This window comes from Grampus griseus, assembly GCF_964374135.1.
Source record: "Grampus griseus genome assembly, chromosome: 6".
In the NCBI taxonomy this organism is placed as follows: domain Eukaryota; kingdom Metazoa; phylum Chordata; class Mammalia; order Artiodactyla; family Delphinidae; genus Grampus; species Grampus griseus.
The window spans coordinates 22,459,165-22,481,005 of NC_139000.1; the positions used below are offsets into that span (position 1 = coordinate 22,459,165).

Here is a 21,841-nt window from a genome sequence, read left to right on the forward strand (position 1 = left end):
ATAGTGATGTTGAACACCTTTTCATGTATCTGTTTGCCATCTGTATGTCCTCTTTGGAAAAATGTCTATTCATATACTTTGTCCATTTTTAAATTAGATTGTTTGGTTTTTTTGCTGTTGTATGTGCTCTTTATATATTTTGGATATTAACCCCTTATATATAATTAGCAAATATTTTCTCCCATTCTATAAGTTGCTTTTTAGTTTTGTTGATGGTTTCCTTTGCTGTACAGAAGCTTTTTAGTTTGGCGTAGTCCCACTTGTTTATTTTTACTTTTGTTGCTTATGCTTTTGGTATCATATCCAAAAAAATCATCACCAAGACTGATGTCAAGGAACTTACTGTCTATTTTTTCTTCTAAGAGTTTTATGGTTTCAGGTCATGTGTTTAAGTCTTTAATTCATTTCAGGTTAATTTTTGTGAGTGTTGTAAGATAGAGGTCCAGTTTCATTCTTTTGCATGTGGTTATCCAGTTTTCCCAACACCATTTATGGAAAAGACTGTCTTTTCTCCGTTGTATATTCTTGGCTCCCTTGTCATAAATTAGCTGACCACATATGTGTGGGTTTACTTCTGGGCTCTTGATTCAGTTCCATTTGTCTAGGCATCTGTTTTTATGCCAGTCCCATACTGATTTGATTACTATAGCTTTGTAATATAGCTTGAAATCAGGACGTGTGATGCCTCCAGCTTTGTTCTTCTTTCTCAGGGTTGCTTGGCTATCGGGACTCTTTTGTGCTTCCATACAAGTTTTTGAATTGTTTGTTCTATTTCTGTGAAAAATGCCATAGGAGTTTTAATAGGAGTATATGAAATCCACAAATAGCTGTGGGTGCTGTGGACATTTTAACAATATTAATTCTTCTGATCCATGAACACAGGATATCTTCCATTTATCTGTGTCTTCAATTTCTCTTATCAATGTCTTGTAATTTTCAGCATACAGATCTTTCTCTTCCTAGGTTAAACCTATTCCTAAGTATTTTGTTGTTTTTGGTGCTATTGTAAATGGGATAGTTTTCTTCTTTTTCAGATGTTTTGTTGTTAGTGTATTTTTAAAAAACTGATTTCTGTATGTCAATTTTGTATGTGGAACTTAATTCATTGATTAGTTCTAACAGATTTTGGTGGAGTCTTCAGGATTTTCTATATATAAGATTGCATCATCTGAAAACAAGGAGAATTTTACTTCTTCCTTTCCAATTTGGATACCTTTTATTTCTTTTTATTGCCTGATTGCTTGGGCCAGGACTTCCAGTACTATGTTGAATAGAAATGGTGATAATGGGCACTCTTGTCATTTGCCTGATCTTAGAGGAAAAGTGTTTAACCTCTTGCCATTGAGTATGATGTTGGCTGTGGGTTTGTCATATGTGGCCCTTATTGTGAGGTATGTTCCTTATATCCAATTTGCTGAGAGTTTTTATTATGAATGTATGTTGAATTTTGTCAAATGCTTTTTCTGCATCTATTGAGAGGATCATGTAATTTTTATCCTTCATTCTATTAATGTGGCATGTGACGCTAATTGATTTGTATATGTTGAACCATCCTTACATCTCAGAGATAAATCCCACTTGATCATGGTGTGTGATTCTTTTAATGTGCTGTTGAATTTGGTTTGCTAGAATTTTGTTGAGAATTTTTGCATTTATGTTCATCAGGGAAATTGGCCTTTAGTTTTCTTGTAGTGCCCTTACCTGGCATTGGTATCAGGGTAATAAAAATTGGTGATAATTCTTCTTTAAATGTTTGGTAGATTTAATACCTGTGTCTATTTTGATGGCCTTTGGCTCTTCCAGGACTATGCTCATTACAGGGATCATGAGGTGTCTTGCTGGTCTCTGTCACAAGGCTGATGACAAAGAGAAGGCATCTTGCCAATAACCCAGCATCCTGCTGAGTTTAAATTGCAACTTGAGCCTTTTGAGGTTGTGACTGGAGGGGAAATGGAACTTCCTGGTTCATAGGGAGAGGTTCCAAAAGTTTTTCTGGCTCCTTTTGATGACTAACAGCAAATGTAAATGAGTCAGAAAGAAGTATATCACATTTCTCAAATAATACATATGAATCTGGGCATACACATGGAAGAGTTTTGGGAAAATGAAGGCTGATCTTTATTTTTTGTTGTTGTTGTCTTTCAGACACTAGCAATATCAATAGACATAATCCTAAGCACTAGACCAGATTTTTCTATTTCCAGTTTTCCTGCTGGGTTGAGTAAATAAACAGATGGAGTGAAATCTTCAAAGTGAAACACAGAGAATGTGACAAAGGGGACTGTTGACTACAGAACACTAGGGGAGGATGGGGATGGCTGAAATGAGAGAAAGGAGAATTTGGGGTAAGGAAGCATTGCCAAAATGTCCAGGGGAGGCACCGGGCTCTGGACCTCTGGCCAGCGCCATCAGAGGCCAATGGAGAGAGATGCCTAAAGCAGAAGTGGAGAGAGCGAATGTCACAACCAAGCTCTGAGAGATCTGGAGAGCATAAGACCGTGCTTTGAAACGATTCTGAATTAAAGTGGTTCCATGAATCCCTTTTTCACCAGAGTGGCCTCACTTCCATGGAATATTGGTTCAGGGAGCACCCCAGAGTTGGGAAGTACGACAGTTTCCTCAGTGATGGCAGGGAGACTTTTATGAGGCATCTAGCAGCTTTGACTGAAAAGAACAGCTTAAGGAGAGGAAGAAAAATGGCAGGTGTCTCATGGGGATCAGAGGTCTTATTCCAATGCACTCATGAGACACCCTCATTAAATCTGCCTGAGGAAATTTTAGGAAAAGTAGGGGAGCTTCAGGTCTCATAGTAAATGGGATCCAACAGGAAAAACAGATCAGGGGATGAACAAAAGGGCCTTGCAGCTTTTTATGAATTAGCTACGTGAGGGAGTCCCTCTACTCATTTTAGTAACTTTGTTTCTATGTGCAGATGGATTCACATTCATTATTCAAATACATTACCTACAGGCCCATTGGCTAAAGTCCAGTCATTACTGGTTTCAGTCTACATGACTATTGCCCCTACTGCGGTCACTGCTCCCTATCTGCATTCACCTCTGCTGCGGCAAGCTTCCAGTCCTCTCTGCTGCTACGTGCCAACTCACGCATTGCTCCCACCATTCCTTTCCCCATGCAAATTCTCCTGCTATTTTCCCCCAGGCTGCCTTTGCTCTTTGCCCTCATTCTCACTCTGGTCTATTCTCAACATTAATGACTTCTCCCTGCATTCTGGGACATTACCTTTCTATGCTGCCTGTCCACACTTTAAGGCTCTTTTTACCACCAGAAGATACCATCATTTTCTTTAGGATTACAGCTTCCTCTGTTGGTATATTCTGTTTCTTAACGGTGTTGGATCAGGTTCTCATTTGCACTAGGACTGGGATGAAAGGGGTGATGTTGCCATATACACTATGGTGGTAATTATGCTCTATAGTCCTTTCAGCATCTTGGAGATCATGTCATGTGATGGATCTGTCTTTGTGTGTGGGGGGAGATAAACCCATTTTATCAGGTTCTTCTTTTTATTGATCATAGCACTGCCTTCACACCTGTCTTTGTACTTATGATGGGTGGGCTCTGAAGGTTACCGCACTAAAGAGGGAGTCCCTGACCAGTTCCTTCAGCTTGGTATGTTGCAGAAAGGTGGAAGGTAAGGGAATTAAGAATTCAGATTCACATTTTATAGATTCCTTTCTCTGGACCAAAATCCTAGAAGAGAGGTATATTGATAAATTAAGGAAAAAGCCAAAGCAGAGGGAGTTTTTCCTACTTCTTATTTGGGACTCTAAAAGCAGAGAACCTTTTAGGGACCTCTTACCCTGACATAGGATGGCCATATTAGTGTAAAAATGGTAGCATGACATGGTTGGGTAGACAGCAGAACTGAGTTGGTAGGTGTGAATCTTTTTTGGATTTTGTGTAACATGAAAGTGATCCAGAAGTTGCTTCAGGCTGCATGAGGGATAAGGAAGGAGCTGACTTGGATTTTTAGTATATCTGGTATCGTAGGGAGAGCCAGGGTGACCTATGTGCAGATGTTGCAGAGTAGACTCTAGAGAGGGGCTCGATGAAGGATTTGACTGAGATGTAGAGGGTTGTGCTGCTACAGGAAGAGCCTCAGTGGGGCTGAGCCAGACAGGGAGGTCCTCTGGGTCCCAACCAAGCCAAGAGATGAGATCACTAGTTCTCTAGCTGTAGACTTTACCAAATACCAGGGCGGATCCAGAGGACATCACTGCATAAATCCAAGACTCCTTCTCTCTTTCCACGTAGGGAAGAGACACAAGGAGAAAGGGGAGGAAGAAACGTGGCAGGAAATTGATCTTTGAATGACTGAGTAATTACCTGAAATGAGACTCTCTTCAGATTAGCAACATTAATTTTTCTCTTCTAGCCAGTGGAGGTGATTCTAATCTAAGCTAGATTAGATCAGTCTATTTTCTTGGATTTGAGAATTCATACGTAAATGTTTCTCCTTCTCTCTGCACACACAAACACACATACACACACTTTGTAAATATATAGATATAGGTTATATAAATATATATTTATGTATTTAACACTGGGTCTTGATCAAATATCAAATAAAACATAAGATAGTGAGAATCATTCCAAGTAATTAAAAAGCATCAAAAATTTAATTGTTTTATTATCTCTTGAACCTCCTCATGTTCTTTTATCTGTTATTATTTGTCCTAGATGCTTTCCTCAAAATTTCAGACACATCTGAACTCCTTCTACCGCATTCAAACACTTTCAAATCCTATCGTTTCTCTCCTGATAGGTTTCACACATCTCCCCTGTTCTCTCTTTACCAATTGTTACTGTTGTTGTTCAGACCTTCATGACTTTCCCAGACTCCTGGAATAATCTCCTATCTGCATGCCATGCCTCCCCATCTTTTGACACCCGACATCTGTCGATTTGATAAATAATATATCTGATCATATGGCTTGCCTTCTCTAAAAAAATTAAATGACTTCCCATTGATTGAAGAATAGTCAACCTACTCAGGCTCTTCATAACCCAGCTAGAGCTCACATTTCAAACCTTTCTTCCCATCCTCCACCTCATTCTCAGTCTCCATCATGACTTGCTATTTTCTGAACTCATTTCGACCTTGTCATCTCTAACTCAAATGGCATCTCTTTCCCAAGGATTCCCTTAAACTCTGTCTTGTGTCTGCTGTTGTACTTTGTGCTGCTGCATAGAACATAGTCTGTGCCATAATGTCTGTGACCAATGGACTTCCTTTTTAGGTTGAGAGTCCCTAGAAAACTGGGACTCCATTGCTAATGATCCCATTCGTTAATTAAGTTTGCATCCTCTACCTAACGCAATGGACTGAGCCCAGTGTATTTAATAAATGCATGTAAGGGTGCTTTGTAAACAACAAAGTGCTATGTGAATAGTAATCGTTTTATTATTATTTGTTAAACTGAGATGAATTTACTTTTAAGAATCTCACTCTTCTCTGGGAAAATGACTTCCCATCAGTGGAAATTCTCAAATAACTGATATGATGTCTCAAGATACTGTAGGCAGATGTATCCTTGGAGGAGAAGGCAGAAGGGATCCTTGGTTTTGAAATCTCTTTCCTTCATGGGCATGCCTCAGAGGGCCAGCCTTGTCCAGTGCTCCCTTTGTATCTCTCTGTGTCTTTATTCACCTCATGCTAAAAAATCGCAAACATTACTAGAAATTTCCCCATCAGGGAAGATCTAAGAAGTGGCACTGTAATAAGAAATAGTAGGCTCTGGGGAGCTGGCCCTGGGCACAGGTTCTGCCAGTGCTTGCCTTACATGTGAGGCCAAGCATCTCTCTGCTGACCCTTGGACAGTAGACGTGCTATGAATATTATCATGCTAGGCATTTCCTGATACAGGGATTATTTCCATCTCTAGGAATTCCACAAATGTTCTCAGAAGCCTTTGGGACATTTAAGTTTTAAAAATAAACCTTTATAACTGAACACAAGTATCCTAGAAATCCATGTGTCAGCCCTTTTCCTTGAAAATACCTGTAGGTCCTGCTATCACTTGCATGAAACAGGAAGGGGAAAGACCATGAGGTAGATCACATATTCATAAGTAAAAATGCCCTCAAAATGTAGCCATGCGGAAACTGGCACAACCATGTTAAATATCTGCCAACTTCCTCTTTAGAGCCTTGGAAAGTTTGATTAACCCCAAGAAACAAAGAAGAGGAAGGGAAAAAAGAGGGGAGGAAAAGGAATGAAAAAGAATGGGAGGGAGGAAGAAAGGAACGAAGGATGAAAGGAGGGAAGGAAGGAAGGAGGGAGGGAGGGAGGAAAGGAAGAATAAAAGAAGAAGAAAGGGAAGAAAAGAAAATGAAAGAAAAAGAAATGAACTCCTGGAAGCTGTTACCCATCACTTGGGCAGGTATTTGTGGATCTAGTTTTTGAAGCAACAAATCAGCCAAAATCAATTATCTAGGTCAACCTCTGGAGTGTCCCTATGGAGGAAGAAATATCCCAAATGGGACTGGAGTAAGAGATTAAAAAAAAAAAAAGATTTTCCCCAGTGAAAGATATTGTGGAATAGTGCCAACTCTCTCCTGTCCTGGAGCAATGCAATTGTGAAAATCCATCCTACCTGCTATACTGATGGTGGCCGCAGCCTTTGCAGTACTGAATTTCTCTCCATGCTTATTAGTAGCTATGCATGTGTAGAGTCCTGGCTTGGTGATAAACAGCTGCAGTCTTGAGTCAATTACTCGGTCTTTCACACTTTCTTGAATGGATCCAGAAGAAACCTGGTGGAGTCAGGGGGAAAAAGAAGATAGAATTAGGTCAAGGATTTCTAATATGCTGTATCAGTTGCCTGGAAAGAAAAAGGATAAGGATTACGATCAAAAGGCATGTGGTAGATTGCAAAACTTGCCAACAACTTTTCTCTCCATATGCCCATGACCTTGCAATGTGACTTTGTTGCTCTTCCCTCAAGAGGTGGCATCTTTCTCCATGCTTTGATTCTTGATTGGCTTGTGACATGTTTTAGAAAGACACAGAGACTTACAAAGTTCTTGCACATTGTGGCTTGCTTTCTTGTTGCTCTTAGACCTCCTGTGAACAAGCCAAAGCTAGCCTGCTGGAGGATGAGGCACATATAGCCCAGTCATCCTCACTGATCCAGCTGCGAGCCAATAATATCACCCAGATATACGAGTAAGGCCATTCTAGACCAATCAGCTCCCAGTCAACCTGCCAATCACAGGAGCTAGATCAGCAAGAGCAGGCAATCCTAGCCCAAATCAGGAAAACCATCTGGTTGACCCACAGACTTGATCATTAACAAATGGTTATTGTTTTAAGCCATTAGGCTTTGGGATGTCTGTGATACAACAATAGATAACTAATGCAAAGTAGGAAAGGATATACTGTGTGGATCCTCCAAGATATGTCTCTCTGTCTTGAAGATAGAGTCAATTATGAGAGGTTATAGAGTTTGGGGCTTATTTTCATAATTCCTGTTCAGTTCCCCATAAATGCACATCAAATAGTGAATGGTTATCAGGAGAAAATGGTTGTAAAGCCAATTCTGTTTCTGCCTCATTACTTAAATCAGAAAGTCAAATGTCCTCAAAGAGCCAGGCTATCAATGCCATATTAGCACATAATTGACAGGTTAATTTATGTAAATGCTTATTAGCTGTCAGCATTCAACTCTGTGAGAGAGACAGCTGTCTAGCACATTCTACTGGGTTGCAGAGTTCCAATTTACACCCTAGTTTGTCTGATCCCAAAGCCTGTGCTTTTCATCATTATGCTTTAGTGCCTTCCCTAGTCCTAGAAAACAGAATAGACTTACTAGAAAACAAGGACAGTAGTAACAACCTCAAATCAACCATGAGCAAAACAAATGTCTGACTTAAATGTCATTGTTAAAGTGGTGGCACTTGTTAAACTGGTGGTTCTTTCTTCACTGTTTTCTTAAGCACTCTACCATCTTTCCAATAATTATTGTTTAATTATCGTTGCTTATATGAGGGGAAAATGCTGGTTTGAGGGAAGTGTGAATGGAATGACAAGCAAGGAATTAGCTGATGGTTTTACCTTAACCTTATCTTGGAGGAGTAGGGATGAGTACCATGGTGGCCTTGAAAGAGATCTTTCTGTCTAGAAGAGAATGAAAAACTTGGAGCCAGTTATTTTACTGTTTCACATGAGGGAAGATTTCACAGTTAGACCAGCAAGGGGGAGGGAAGCCCTGAGGTGAGACCAACTTTCCATCCTTCTGCTGCCAGGTGGCTGGCCGGCCCCAGAACCCAGCACTCTCTGTAGCGACTAGGCAGCGAAAGTTTGTTCACTTAGCTTCTTTGTCTTTTTATTCTTTACCTGCGCTATTAGTCTCCTTATGAGAAACACTGGTTTACGTGAGCATCAATTTACCTTAACTGGGGAAACGTCCCAGGTCAGATCAAGTATTGTGGCATTTTCCCCAGATAAGCAGCCTGGACTCTATGAGAAATTGACAAGGCAGAGAGAAAAATATCTTTAAGAGACATACATGCAGTTGGGAATTCAAACCGAATTCATCATTATCATATTTATCAGAGGTGCACGTTCTTATGGATTTGAGTGTCCAAGTTAGATGGAAAGGATTGAACAGTTTGAAATGTAATTTTTAAAAAAATTTATTGGAGTATAGTTGATTTACAATGTTCTGTTAGTTTCCGGTGTATAGCAAAGTGATTCAGTTATACATATACATATATTCATTCTTTTTCAGATTCTTTTCCCATATTATTACAGAATATTGATTAGAGTTCCCTGTGCTATATGGTAGGTGCTTGTTGGTGAAATACAATTTTGGACTCTCCCTGAATTTTAATACAAAGCAACAATGAGAAAAAAAGCTAAAGACCTCCAACCTCTGTCAGTCAGTATGCCTTATGCTCTCAGGATATTTTGTTTATAAATATAATCCCTTTCCAGTTTATATATGTGAAATCCGTGGAACCTTCCTCCTTTGCAAAGTTCATTCCCTCTTTCAAGAAGTAGGTCTGTACCGTCAGTGCCTGGGAGACAACTCAGAAACGAGTAATCCCCCAAATGCTGACTAAACTCCCACAATTTTCATGTTCACACCTAAGAAAGTCACTCCTCAAGGTCACTGAAAACAGTCTTGGGAGGAAAGAGAAGTGAGTTTTAAACCGCCTGACCTCTCTTCTCCTGGACATCATCCAGGTGCTGACATAGTTCAACGAGTAGACCAGCAAGTCCTCAGGCTCATTGCCTGATTATGATGTGATTCCTAAGAGCTTTTCCTCCTGTTTCCAGAGGGCTGGCTTGATTCAGTTTGTGATTCACGCACAGCAGGCCTTGTTAGTCATCGTTTGAATTTGTTTTTCTTTCTTCATGGAGCAGCCTGACCAACAGTTTAGTATTTTTGATGACCTAAAATTCAAAACAGCCCTTTGCCCTGCGTTTTGATCGTTTTGTTCTTCAGGTTTAAAAGCTCAAAATGATGAGTTCAGCTTATTCCTGGGAGCTTTGACCAAGGTATGCTGAGGCGAAGTTGAGGACTTAATTGAGGTGACTCTATCTGCTATTACAGTAAATATGGTATTTCTCCAAATCACCCAGGCATACTGATCTGAAAGAGCTGGATAAACAGCTCTCTGCTCTGTGTGTGGTATTGAGACAGTGACCTCAAACGAGGGCATCGAACAGGAACTCTATTAAATAGGCATATTAGTTCCCACCTGATTGAACGTATGTAAAAGCCTTCTGAGCGAGGCAATATAGGTGGAATATTTTCTACATATCGTTAATATATTAATAATGCTGTTTGAACAGAATCTATCCCAAGTTATGGATAATCCCACAACTTCATCATGATTTGACCTCAACATAGAGAAACCTCTGAATGGTATTCTGGCTTCTATGACCTTGTCTTGCAAATAGTCCCAGCTGGCTAGGATTGTCTCAGGGACCTTTAGGATGTGGCCCAATACGGTCCATGAGTTGTAATAACGTCTGTCTATGCATCATAGAAAAAGGAACAATTGAGAAAATTTCCCATGCTGTTTTTGATCAACATAGCTATGAATATTGACCTCTTTCGATCTAGCTGCTGAAATATTCAACTTAATATATTCCACTTGATATATGTAATTATATTGGTTTACCCAGTTAGTGAGAGATGTTTCCAAAGCTCATGTCCTTTAAACCAAAAAACTGCCTCTTAAAAATATGTATAGGGACATCCCTGGTAGTGCGGTGGTTGGGAGTCTGCCTGCCAATGCAGGAGACATGGGTTTGAGCTCTGGTCTGGGAAGATCCCACGTGCCGTGGAGCAACTAAGCCCGTGTGCCACAACTACTGATCCTGCTCTCTAGAGCCCACGAGCCACAACTACTGAGCCCTCGCGCCACAACTACTGAAGCCCACGCGCCTAGAGCCCATGCTCTGCAACAAGAGAAGCCACTGCAATGAGCAGCCTGCGCACCACAACGAAGAGTAGACCCTGCTTGCCACAACTAGAGAAAGCCTGCACGCAGCAAGGAAGACCCAACGCAGCCAAAAATAAATAAACATATAAATTTAAAAAAATACATATAATATATATAGGTGAGTCTCCCTTTAAGGAAATTCAAAAACCACAATCTTCAACACAGATGATTTGGCTATTTATTTTATAAAATCCTTCTAATAAGTTAAAATGATTCAGCTTTTAACATATTTTAGGAACTATATTGATTGGACAAAGCAAGAGAGATGTGCAGATTTTCTACGTTTTTTATTTGAATGCCAAAATAATAAATAGATGGGTATAACTTTAAATAAATCTGTTTATCAAAATATAAGGATATTTTCTTTTAGAAAAGTAAACTCTGCTATAGCCCCACCAAACTATTATTTCCAACGTTGTAAAACAAACGTGATATTACTGCTCACTCTGAGTTCATCTAAGACTACAAATTTTCATGAAAAATGAATGATATTTCCATAGGAAGAAAGCAAAAGAATTCTTGATGGCTTTGGGGTAAGTTGCTTGCTCTTCTCTTGTTCTTTGGCTGTAATCATTCAGGGTTTTCGTTTTTGGCATGTTCATGGAGGGGGAGAAAAGGAGCATTCACATCTTTTAAAGTACTCGTTTGTACTTGGTAGTGTGTTATGAAGTTAGTTCACTGGCTTATAGTTAGTGAAAAGCCACAGTTCAAATTCTGTTTTATTCTGTGTCAAATATCTCCCAACTCTGCATTTGTCTTAATCCTGCCCACCCAGAATGATACCAGGTCTGTGGCCCTTCCCTGTTCTCCTCAATAGACTTTTCTGGTTGGCTACTTGTCCAACATCTATTAAATGCCTGCAGTTGCCTCCAGTTCCTGTGATTTGCATCAGCACGGGGCAGTCATCTCGATTTCTATTTGGACTTGGATAGTAGCACCAAGAACAAAACTTGGCTGTGACAAAGCGAGAGAGTGGCATGGACATATATACACTACTAAATGTAAGGTAGATAGCTAGTGGGAAGCAGCCGCATAGCACAGGGAGATCAGCTCGGTGCTTTGTGACCACCTAGAGGGGTGGGATAGGGAGGGTGGGAGGGAGGGAGACGCAAGAGGGAAGAGATAAGGGAACATATGTATATGTATAACTGATTCACTTTGTTATAAAGCAGAAACTAACACACCATTGTAAAGCAATTATACTCTAATAAAGATGTAAAAAAAAAAAAAACTTGGCTGTAAGAATAACACTCTCTCTGACCATGAGAACTGCAGATGTCCTTTTGCTTTCTTCCTGGAAGAAAGTTACCATTCATTTATTTTATTCCTGTTTTAGAATCTCTGCCGAAGAATCCATTTTGCTTTCTGTTTTTTGTGAATCACATCTTGAAAGATGAAGTTGGAGTCTCAATAAGACCAAAACTAACTCTAACCATTGGCTTTTTTTTATTACTCCTCAACTCCAACAGAGAATAATCATATATGTTCCAGTTCTAAACTCAAAGGAGCCTTTTGAAAACACTGAATTTTTTAAAAGCCTATGTCTTTCCATTTTCTGTATTAACTGTTTTCACAGAGCTTAAGACAAATTAACAAGGTCATATTGTCAGTTACCCAGTTTTCTTAGGGCATCTCTTTACACTACTTGGAGAGGCTTAAGACAACTCCTACAGCTTCACAGAAAAGCCACAAAACATACTGCCAAATAAGATGTGAATTTTAAATGGCATCTAAAATTTAATTCGAGAGCTGAAGAAGAACAAGACTACAAGTTACTTTACTATAACAAGTTTAAGGCAGTCTAAGATTAGTAGTAGCCCCTGGTCCCTAGCAGAAACAAACAAAAATTCTCTGGAGAAAAGAACCTTTGTCTAGACCTCAAATTAATCTCTGACATTTTTTTTCTCAAAACAATGAACAGCAGGTAGTCAAAGATAACTAGGCACACAAGGAAACAAAACACAATGAAAGAGTCAGCAGGAAAACAGACGACAGAAACAGACCTACAATGGCATCCCGCCTCACTCAAATAAAGCCAAATTGTATCAATTGACCTATATAAGCCTGTAGGATCTACAACCCCTGTGCACACCCCTTACCTCTTTCCTCTTTGCTCACTCACCTCTAGCCACACTGACCTACTTGCTGTTCCTCTGACATACCAGGTGCACCTTTATCTCAGTGACTTTGCCCGGTTATCATCCCCACATTATCTACATAGCCTCCTCCTTCAGCTCTTTCAGATCTTTGCTCAAATATCTCCATCTTAATGAGGCTTCTCTGACCACTTTATTGAAAATGGAATCTTTCTCCTGAGATTGTATTTTCTCACTTTCCTGCTTTATTTTTCTCCATGGCATTTGACGCTGTGCACATAGACTATAGATTCTCCCATCTGCTTATTTTATTGTTTGTTTTTCCCCATCACAAGTAAGCAAGTTGAGGGCAGGAAACTTTACCTGTTTTGTTTGTGCCTGTATCCACAATGTCTAGAATAATGCCTGATGCCCAGGAGATGCTCAATAACATTTGTAGAATGAATAAATGAATGTTTCTATGTAAAGTGCTTAGAACAGGGCCTGGTCATAGCAACCACATACTATATGTTAGTTATTATTACCAGTATTAGAAATGAAAAGAAAATTCTGTTGCACTAACAGACATGGGTTCTAATTCTGGATTACTTTTCATCAAAGTAGGCTCCAACAGTGGACTAATTCTTAAATTGATGAGTTTTGTGTGGGAAGGAATTAATACCACTTCCCTTTTACACAAAAGCATAAAGAATGAATTTGACTTTCTACTATCCCCATGATACAAGGAAAGAAGTAAACCTATGGAGTTCAGTCTCTAAGTCAGTGACTTCTAGGATGAAAATATTGGAAGGCTTTGAAAAATGGAGGTGCAGGTGGGACCAATGACAGAGGTCAAGGTAACTCTACAAATAAGTGTTCTGCCCTGAAATTCACCACCAGTGCGTCTTCCCCAGACAAGTTTCCGTACAGTTGGCACTCACAGCGTTTCCATTTTCAATCCAGGTGATGGTGGGGACAGGGATGCCTGTTGCTGTACAGCGCAGGGTCACAAAGGAACCAAAGGTGACATTGTGGGATTCAGGAGGCCGCAGGATTCTGGCAAAAACTGTTAGGAAAACAGAAGTGGTGAGTGACTCTCCTACAGGGAATAGTCAAGCTGGAGTGGTCTTTAAGAAATGCAAATCAGATCATGTTCTCCTGTGAAGGATCTTCCATGTTCCCTCTGTCTTAAGGGTAATATCAAATACTGTGCCCTGGCTTCTAAGCCATTTATGCTACGACCCTATGCTTTTCACCACTCCAGAATACACCAAGCTTGTTCCCAACTTAAGAGATGTCCATGCCATCCTTCAGCCTAGAGCACTCATCCCATAGATCTTCATGTCGTGGTTTCCTTGTATCATCTAAGTCTCTGTTTAAGTGACACTTTCTCAGAAAGGGCCTCCTTGACCACCCAACGTAAAGTCTAACCTTCCCCCCATTTGCTTTTTCATCATCCTGTTTCATTGTCTTTATAGACCTTACCCCTATCTGAAGTTATTTATTTTTTTGTCTATTGTCTGTATCCCCGCAGTAGACCGAGAGTCCTCAGCAACCAAGACCCTGCCTGTTTTGTTCAGTACCTAGGAGAGTGCCTACCAAAGTAATAATATTTAATTGAATTAATGAAATAATTAACTAATGCTTTACATCTTCAACTGTATCACAGTGGGAGGACAGATAAAATCTGTCAAACTTTTCAGAGAGTGAGATGAGCATACAGGGTCAAAAAGAAAAGGAATATTTTAGACAAAAGTGGGCAGGAGAATGGGTGATTTATATTCTTTTCTGAGGCTGAATCCCCACTAACTAGGTAAGAGGAAGTTCTTTTGGTGTGAAAAGAAATTTTACCTTTAATTGAAGAGTGGAGATGAGGTTTAGAATGTACAATAAATTGAAGGGTACTTAGAATCACAGAATCACTAATCTTGGAAGAGACATCAGAGATCAACTAGATTTCTCCTCTTATTAAATAGATGTAGAAACCAAATCCCAGGTAATTTAAGTTTCTTCCCCAAAGTAATAAAACTGATGGGTGAGAAACCTGAGTTCAACTCCTCTGACTTCAAATCCAGTGTTCTTTAAACCATTATGGAATCCTTTTAATTGCCCATTTACTGCAAACATGATTTTTTTTTTTTTTGCTCTTGCCTTTTGTTTTCTGGGACTTAAAGACAGAACATAATATTAGACTATGAAATTCCAATTAACACCAGGCTTTGATGCTTAGTTCTTCTAAAACTGCGAAATCTGTGGAGTCTGTATTCGAAAGGAAAGTACAGAAGAGATAGTATATACTAGATAGGAGATGTACAGGCCAGGGCTAGATCAAATTCAGCTGTATTAGAAGTTACTCTGATTTTTGAATACCTGTTTAAAAGGGTTACATAATTCAAGAAGATATAGGAGGATATGATTTGTTTAACAGTTGTATGCTTTTTGCAAGTTCTAACTCCAGATTTGCAGGTTCAGATGAACTCACCTTTCTTTTTTTTTTAGAGAGAGATGGCAATTGGACCTTGTATTTTCTGATCATATTTTAGAACATAATAAATTTGAGGAAAATATAAATTTTGTCCTTAACCACAAGAATCGAACACCCACAATCTATTGATCATCTTCTTTTTTTTAAACATCTTTATTGGAGTATAATTGCTTTACACTGTTGTGTTAGTTTCTGCTGTATAACAAAGTGAATCAGCTATATGTATACATATATCCCAATATCCCCTCCCTCTTGAGCCTCCCTCCCACCCTCCCTATCCCACCCCTCTAGGTGGTCACAGAGCACCAAGCTGATCTCCCCGTGCTATGCAGCTGCTTCCCAATAGCTATCTATTTTACATTTGGTAGTGTATATATGTCCATGCCACTCTCTCACTTTGTCTCAGCTTACCCTTTCCCCTCCCCCTGTCCTCAAGTCCATTTTCTACATCTGTGTCTTTATTCCTGTCCTGCCCCTAGGTTCATCAGAATCATTTGTTTTTTTAGATTCCATATATATGTGTTAGCATACGGTATTCTCTTTCTGACTTACTTCACTGTGTATGACAGTCTCTAGGTCCATCCACCTCACTACAAATAACTCAATTTCATTTCTTTTTATGGCTGAGTAATATTCCACTGTATATATGTGCCACATCTTCTTTATCCATTCGTCTGTCGATGGACACTTAGGCAGCTTCCATGTCCTGGCTATTGTAAATAGAGCTGCAGTGAACATTGGGGTGCACGTGTCCTTTTGAATTATGGTTTTCTCAGGGTATAGGCCCAGTAGTGGTATTGCTGGGTCATATGGTATTTCTATTTGTAGTTTTTTAAGGAACCTCCATACTGTTCTCCATAGTGGCTGTATTAATTTACATTCCCACCAACAGTGCAAGAGGGTTCCCTTTTCTCCACACCCTCTCCAGCATTTATTGTTTGTAGGTTTTTTGATGATGGCCATTTTGACCAGTGTGAGGTGATACCTCATTGTGGTTTTCCTTTGCATTTCTGACCTAAATAGACATTTCTCCAAAGATATACAGATTGCCAACAAACACATGAAAGAATGCTCAACATCACTGAACTCACCTTTCTATCTTTTGATATTGAGGACTCTAAGAGGTGGAATCTAGAAGAGCATGCTAGAAATACACATGTTGGACCCTAAAGCCAGGAGAAAGAAAAAGGAAGGAAGGTGCCAACTTCAAGGCAAAAATGTTAAAGAAAAAAAAAAAAAGTGGATTTAATGTTTAAAAGGAAGCTGAATTTTCCCCCTTGCCCCAAATAAACACAAAATTGAGCCTGATTTTAAGTAAGTCCTGGGGTCGAATTACCAATATACGAAAGAATAGAGGATTGAGGAACATGTTAAACAACATTATAAGGATACAATTCTATCATATCCCAAATATAGACAACTGAACAGGGCAAGTTATGTTGTTTCCTCACCAAATAAATAATATTGGGGAAAAAAAGAAAAAGAGGGAACTATTATAGATTGAGAAAGGCTTAAGAGGCATACCCCTAAATGTAATGTGTGAATTCTCATTTGGATTCTTATGCAACAAATCAGATGTAAAAAGAAGTTTTTTGAGACAATCAAATAAAAATTGCACTGTCCTGGTAGTAAATGGTAGTAAGAAATTAGTGCTAGCTGGGATGGATGGGGTAATGAAAATGGTAATGTGACTGCGTTAAAAAGCCTTAAAGTACATACGGACTGATTGAATCCATGTCTGGGATTTGCTTTAAAATAAGCCAGCAGCAATAAACTGGTACTGGGTTAGATAAAACAAAAATGGTAGACTATTGATCACTGTTGCTGTTGGGTGATGGGAACATGGGAGTTTACTATTAATATATTACTGTATCTACTTTTTTGTAAGATTGAAATGTTTTAACATTAAAAAGTTTAAAAATTGCAGTAGAGCTTACTCTACAGCTCCAGAGAAACATACAATGGGACACATACCTCTTTTGCCATTGAAATAGCATAAGGTACTAGAAAACCTAAAACCTGAAGAAGGGTAAGGTTCTGAGGAAAAACGTTTGTCAGAGGTATCAGTCCTAAGAGTTCAGAAATAACCACAACAGTTTTAGATCAGAGCTCTGTGGGGGATGATTCCAAACTGAAACAAAATGTGGGACTCAGGGAAAATTTTCCCTAGCAGGCGATAGTTATAACCTGAAAAATTCCATAGCAAGAGGAATAGCAGTCATTATGGTGGTCAGCAGGGTCGGCTCCAAGAGCGAGTGACCTGTGTAGTCCCCCAGGGCACCATGCTTAGAGGGGCCCATGCTTCGTTTATTTTTCTGCTGCCTGTGTCTTGAAATTATAAGTGATTTTTGAACTAGGGGCCCTCAGTGTCATTTGCACCTGGTCCACAAATTATGGAGCCAGTCCTGAGAGCCTGGCGGTGAGAGCTAAAACTGCCTTCTTAAAATAGGGGTGAAGGCTGCACCTCTGTTGGAGTTCCAGAAAAACAAGGCTCCAAGGTGAAATAGAAAATTAAAAAGTTGCAAAATGCTGGATGGGTCAGAAGGAAGTGTCAAGAAAGACTAGAAGACAGAGGCTGTCCGCATTGGAAAGTCTAAATTTCTCAAGAAGAAAAGCCAGCTAGGAGGCAGTGTACATTTCTTCCAGAGCGACAAACATGGTACCCCATCTGAACACCTGATAGGGGATTTCTCCCAACTCAGTCTAAGTTCACAGATTGTGGACCCTGGACAACTAACACAGAGTGACTGGCATCTGAGCGAGGGTACACCCAGGGATTCTTTTCCTTCTGATGTTTTCTGGCAACAATAATGGAGACCTAGATTGCACAACATAATTGAGTCCATATTCATCATTTGGCTGAAATAACTCTTGTAGGGGGTTGGGGCTATACTTGTATGTCCAGAAGTTTTTGAGTTTGAGTCTACTGCAATGATCATTTTACGGGTCCCACTGCCTTCGAGAATCTGGGGAAAAAAGCAGGATCCTTGAAAGATTGAGAGTGGGTTTAATTCAATTCCATAAATGCTGGAAAAGTGTAGACAGCAGCTGCTGAAGATGACAATAGTCAGTGTGCCCTTAAAACTGAATGAGAGCCTTCTGGCTGAAGATGAGAAGCGTAAGAAACTGGAGAACTATGAAATCTAGATTGTTTTCTTTCTGCTTTAATTTACAAAGGCAAGAATTTTCATTTGGGGACTTTAAATTCTTCCTGGAAATTTAGTAATAAGGGAGGGTTTATTTATTTATTTATTCTGTAATTTATGGATTTTTCTCTTCTTCTGGCTGGCGTTACATTATTTGGAATATCATTTGGGCTCATTGCAAAACCTCTGATGATCCATATTGCACAACACAGTTAAGAATTACGTGCGATGGTAACTGAAACAGAGTCCGTCATCGTTCTAGAGGTCAACGTAGCCTTGGAGTTAATTTAATTAATGTGCTGCTCTGTCCCATATCAGAACCTTCTGGGAGGTCCAGTGGGGCACAGGAGGGTACAGAAAGGAGCACCATTGGCATTGCAGGTGGCTTCATGAATGTAGGCTTGTGCTGACAACCTGGTCTCCTGCTACGAGGGGGCAGATATACCCTTGGCTGATCATGGGTTTCACTGTTAAGTCTGATGGGTTAAGAGAAAAAAAAAAAGGCCAGGAAATAAAGGGAAGCTGGTCTCTCCTGCCCTCCCACATTCTTGCCAAAAGATAAAATAGAAACTTGACTCTTTCAGTATTGAAAGATAGCTTACACCTTTCCTGCCAGTTTCCCTCCCTCAAAGAAGGTTGCAAATGTCTTTTAGGTTTTGACTCAGATGTCTTCTCATAATGCTTTCTCGACACATCCCCCTCACACCATGTCATAAGTATTGATTTGTTTGGTTTTGGGCTGTCTCTTCTCCTGGAATGTAAGCATCAGAAGGGCAAAGCTTGCTTTGTTCATTAACACAAGCTGATTGATAGACAGATCATTGGTCGGTTCATTGATCAATTGATCCAGAACCCTGCATGATACATGGTAGGCACTCAATAGATATTTGTTGAATGAGTGAATTAGTGACTCCTCTGATTGGTGAGATTGGGGAAAAGTGCTTGTATATGTGATGAGTATCTCAATCCTCTCTGGGCCATCTTTCTGCCAGCTACCCAGCAAACAAGAAGGGTATGGGTTAATATGCAGTAGGTAAGTTCTCCAGGTCAGGACTTCTCCATCCTATGACTCCAGGTGAAAGGTGGAGTTGTGGGGAGGAATCAGTAGATCACTTGACTCCAATTCTTGGATGAAGGAAGAGAAAGCTTTATTTTTCAATTCAGCTTTATTGGCAATGAAGCTAATATTCTTATACCCATCAGTATTTGTTACCAGTTCCAAGCATAAAAGGTGAAGGGATGGAGAAGGAAATTTCACCACATTTATCAAACATTCAAAACAATAAAGCCAGTTGCCATTAAAAATAAATGCCAGACTGCTCCATGGATAACAGTATACCTGTAATAATAAACTTAAACATAGTTCAGTAATAAACTCCCATTGTTTTAGCGGCAGCCACAAACTGAAAATTCGTTCTGAGTCATCCATTTTAAAAGTAATGTGATAGGTTTCATATCAAATAAATGTCCCTTGAATATCCCTATTTTACCTATATTTGCATGAAAGACAATATAGAAGTGTTTTTGTTGCATAAACGAGCTGTTTGATAGAAGGGGCATGACATTACTGAGTAATTTGGAAAATGTTTACAATTGTTTCGATGTGGATTTTTAAAGAAAAAAACTATCCAACTCTGCTTTCTACAAATAGTTTTATCCATCATTCTCCAATTCACTGTGAGCTGTTTCTGACTTGCTTTCCTATGGCCAAGCACGTTATTCTTCATCTGCAACATGTAAAGTAGACACGGGCAATCTGTTTATCCCTGGGTTTTCTCTCATGGTATCTAGTTCTGAGTTTGGGGCTCTACTTTCTCTGGGGTAAGTTTACAATACTAACTGCAGGTTGAGAATCCTGTATTCAAAATTGGGCTTAAGCAGCCAGTGATTCCAAAGTTCTGTATAATATAACCGTATTGTATTCCCATTTCCTTTCTCTCTCTGTTTCTTTCCTTTTCCTTCCTTCCCTCCCTTCTTCCCCCCACCCCACCGCATCTTTCTCATTCCATTTTTCAAAGCACTTTCAGATATATAATAAAGTTTATTATTGGCTGCCATTTTAAGGGGTAATCTGAATTTGTAATAAGGAAGTAGGGCCATTATACACTCTGAAATTTGCCTGGTGGGGTAATGGAAAGCCTAACAGGTGGGGGACCCAAGTTAAATCCCGAAATTAATAAGCAGTTTGGCTTGAGATGAATTGCCTCTCTTTTCTTGGTAAGCGAGTAGGACCAGAAGAATACTGAAGTCCGTTATAAGTTCTATGTCTGAGCAATTATTTCAAAGGACACAATAAGTTTGCATGAATTTTTTCTTTCGTTCTCTTCCTTCTTTCTAATTTTCTAGCTTCCCTTAAAGAGGTCTTTGAGGCTACTTGATTCAAACCAGCACTGACAGGAGTAAATTGAAAACAAGCAAAACAAAAACTAAAATACAAACAAAACCCCCCAAAACCACACAGGAGCAGGTGAAATAATTTTATCTAAATTTAGTTATAAGCAGCGTGATATTTAGAAATAGGAAAACATCGCGGATACCTTATTTATTTGAAATACTAAGATAAGGAGGTGCTATTTCAACGAATACCACCCTAGGGTTTATTCCTAGAGCCAAAGTGTATTATATGAGAACTTGTGAATTTCATCCAAAATACACAAAAGTTAGATTAGAACAGTATGATTGATTTGGTTTGGTTTGGAGCACTTGCATAATACTTGTCCACTTCAAGTAATGACAGTAAAAACCTAAGCTGGCACCTTGACATTTTTACAAGTCTCCGAAGATTGTAACACCCTCACCTCCTGTCCCCCCAAGGCTTTTGGTCAGAGGATCTTTCTATTCCAATCTGTGTGAGATTTATCTTCTCATGCTGATTGACGTCATTTCATTTTGTTTGCATTTTCAGAGTTTGGGGTACAAAGTTTAAACATTTCGGTCGATTCAAACTTTTCTTAATAAAAGTAAGTGCTCAATAACTATATTATGTAATAAGGCAGCCCATCTAATAACACTGTTAAATGCTGAATTAATATTCCCCGTACATCGTTTGTTATTTCCTTACAAAATCGTGGCACCCAGAGTTGTTTACAAAGTCAGAGAAATAAACAGTTGAATCGAACCATACATTTAAAAAGAAGCAGTGCAGAAAGCAAAAAAAAAATACCTTTAGTATCTTGCTCAGGTTCACTCTCTTCTATTAATAGAAACAAGACACACAAACAAACACAAACAAAAACAACGCATCATGAAAAGGGAAACCTTTGAGCACTGAAACAGCGCTGTAAAGATGAATTAGAATCTGCTTGTTTCTTAATGAGAGACAAATGCAATCCAGTGAAACTGCTGGCCTTTTAAAAGCAAACTATTAAATGACATAAAATTTCAACTCATTACTTTTAGTCAGGCAGTATTACACAGAAAATGAACTACAACATATCCCAGCAACGCAGCTCATTCATTCATCGTTTTTATAGCGATGTTGACAATTACCCTTTCTTTCAAGGCCACGGACTGTCTACTCTTCTGATAATAGTAGTAGTGATTGTGCTTCTCCTCGTCAGCGTGGCTTCTCCACTTACGAGGCCCTGCTGTGAAGTCAGTGATGTTGAATCTGGGATCTCAGCTATCATTTCTATGGTAATAGACTCGTGTTG

General features: G+C 39.4%; 1 protein-coding gene across 2 annotated transcripts in view; it reads right to left on the bottom strand.

Moving 5' to 3' along the window:
- MUSK (muscle associated receptor tyrosine kinase) overlaps positions 1-21,841 on the bottom strand; it is a 90,357-nt gene that overhangs the window by 22,327 nt on the left and 46,189 nt on the right. The window contains exons 7-9 of one of the 2 annotated variants that reach the window (XM_082657412.1): positions 21,352-21,381; positions 13,499-13,623; positions 6,621-6,780 (exon numbers count right to left, since the gene is read on the bottom strand). In XM_082657412.1, the coding sequence (XP_082513538.1) occupies positions 6,621-6,780; positions 13,499-13,623; positions 21,352-21,381 (315 nt within the window). The remainder of the gene's footprint in view (positions 1-6,620; positions 6,781-13,498; positions 13,624-21,351; positions 21,382-21,841) is intronic. The other variant, XM_082657413.1, reaches the window with a different exon arrangement.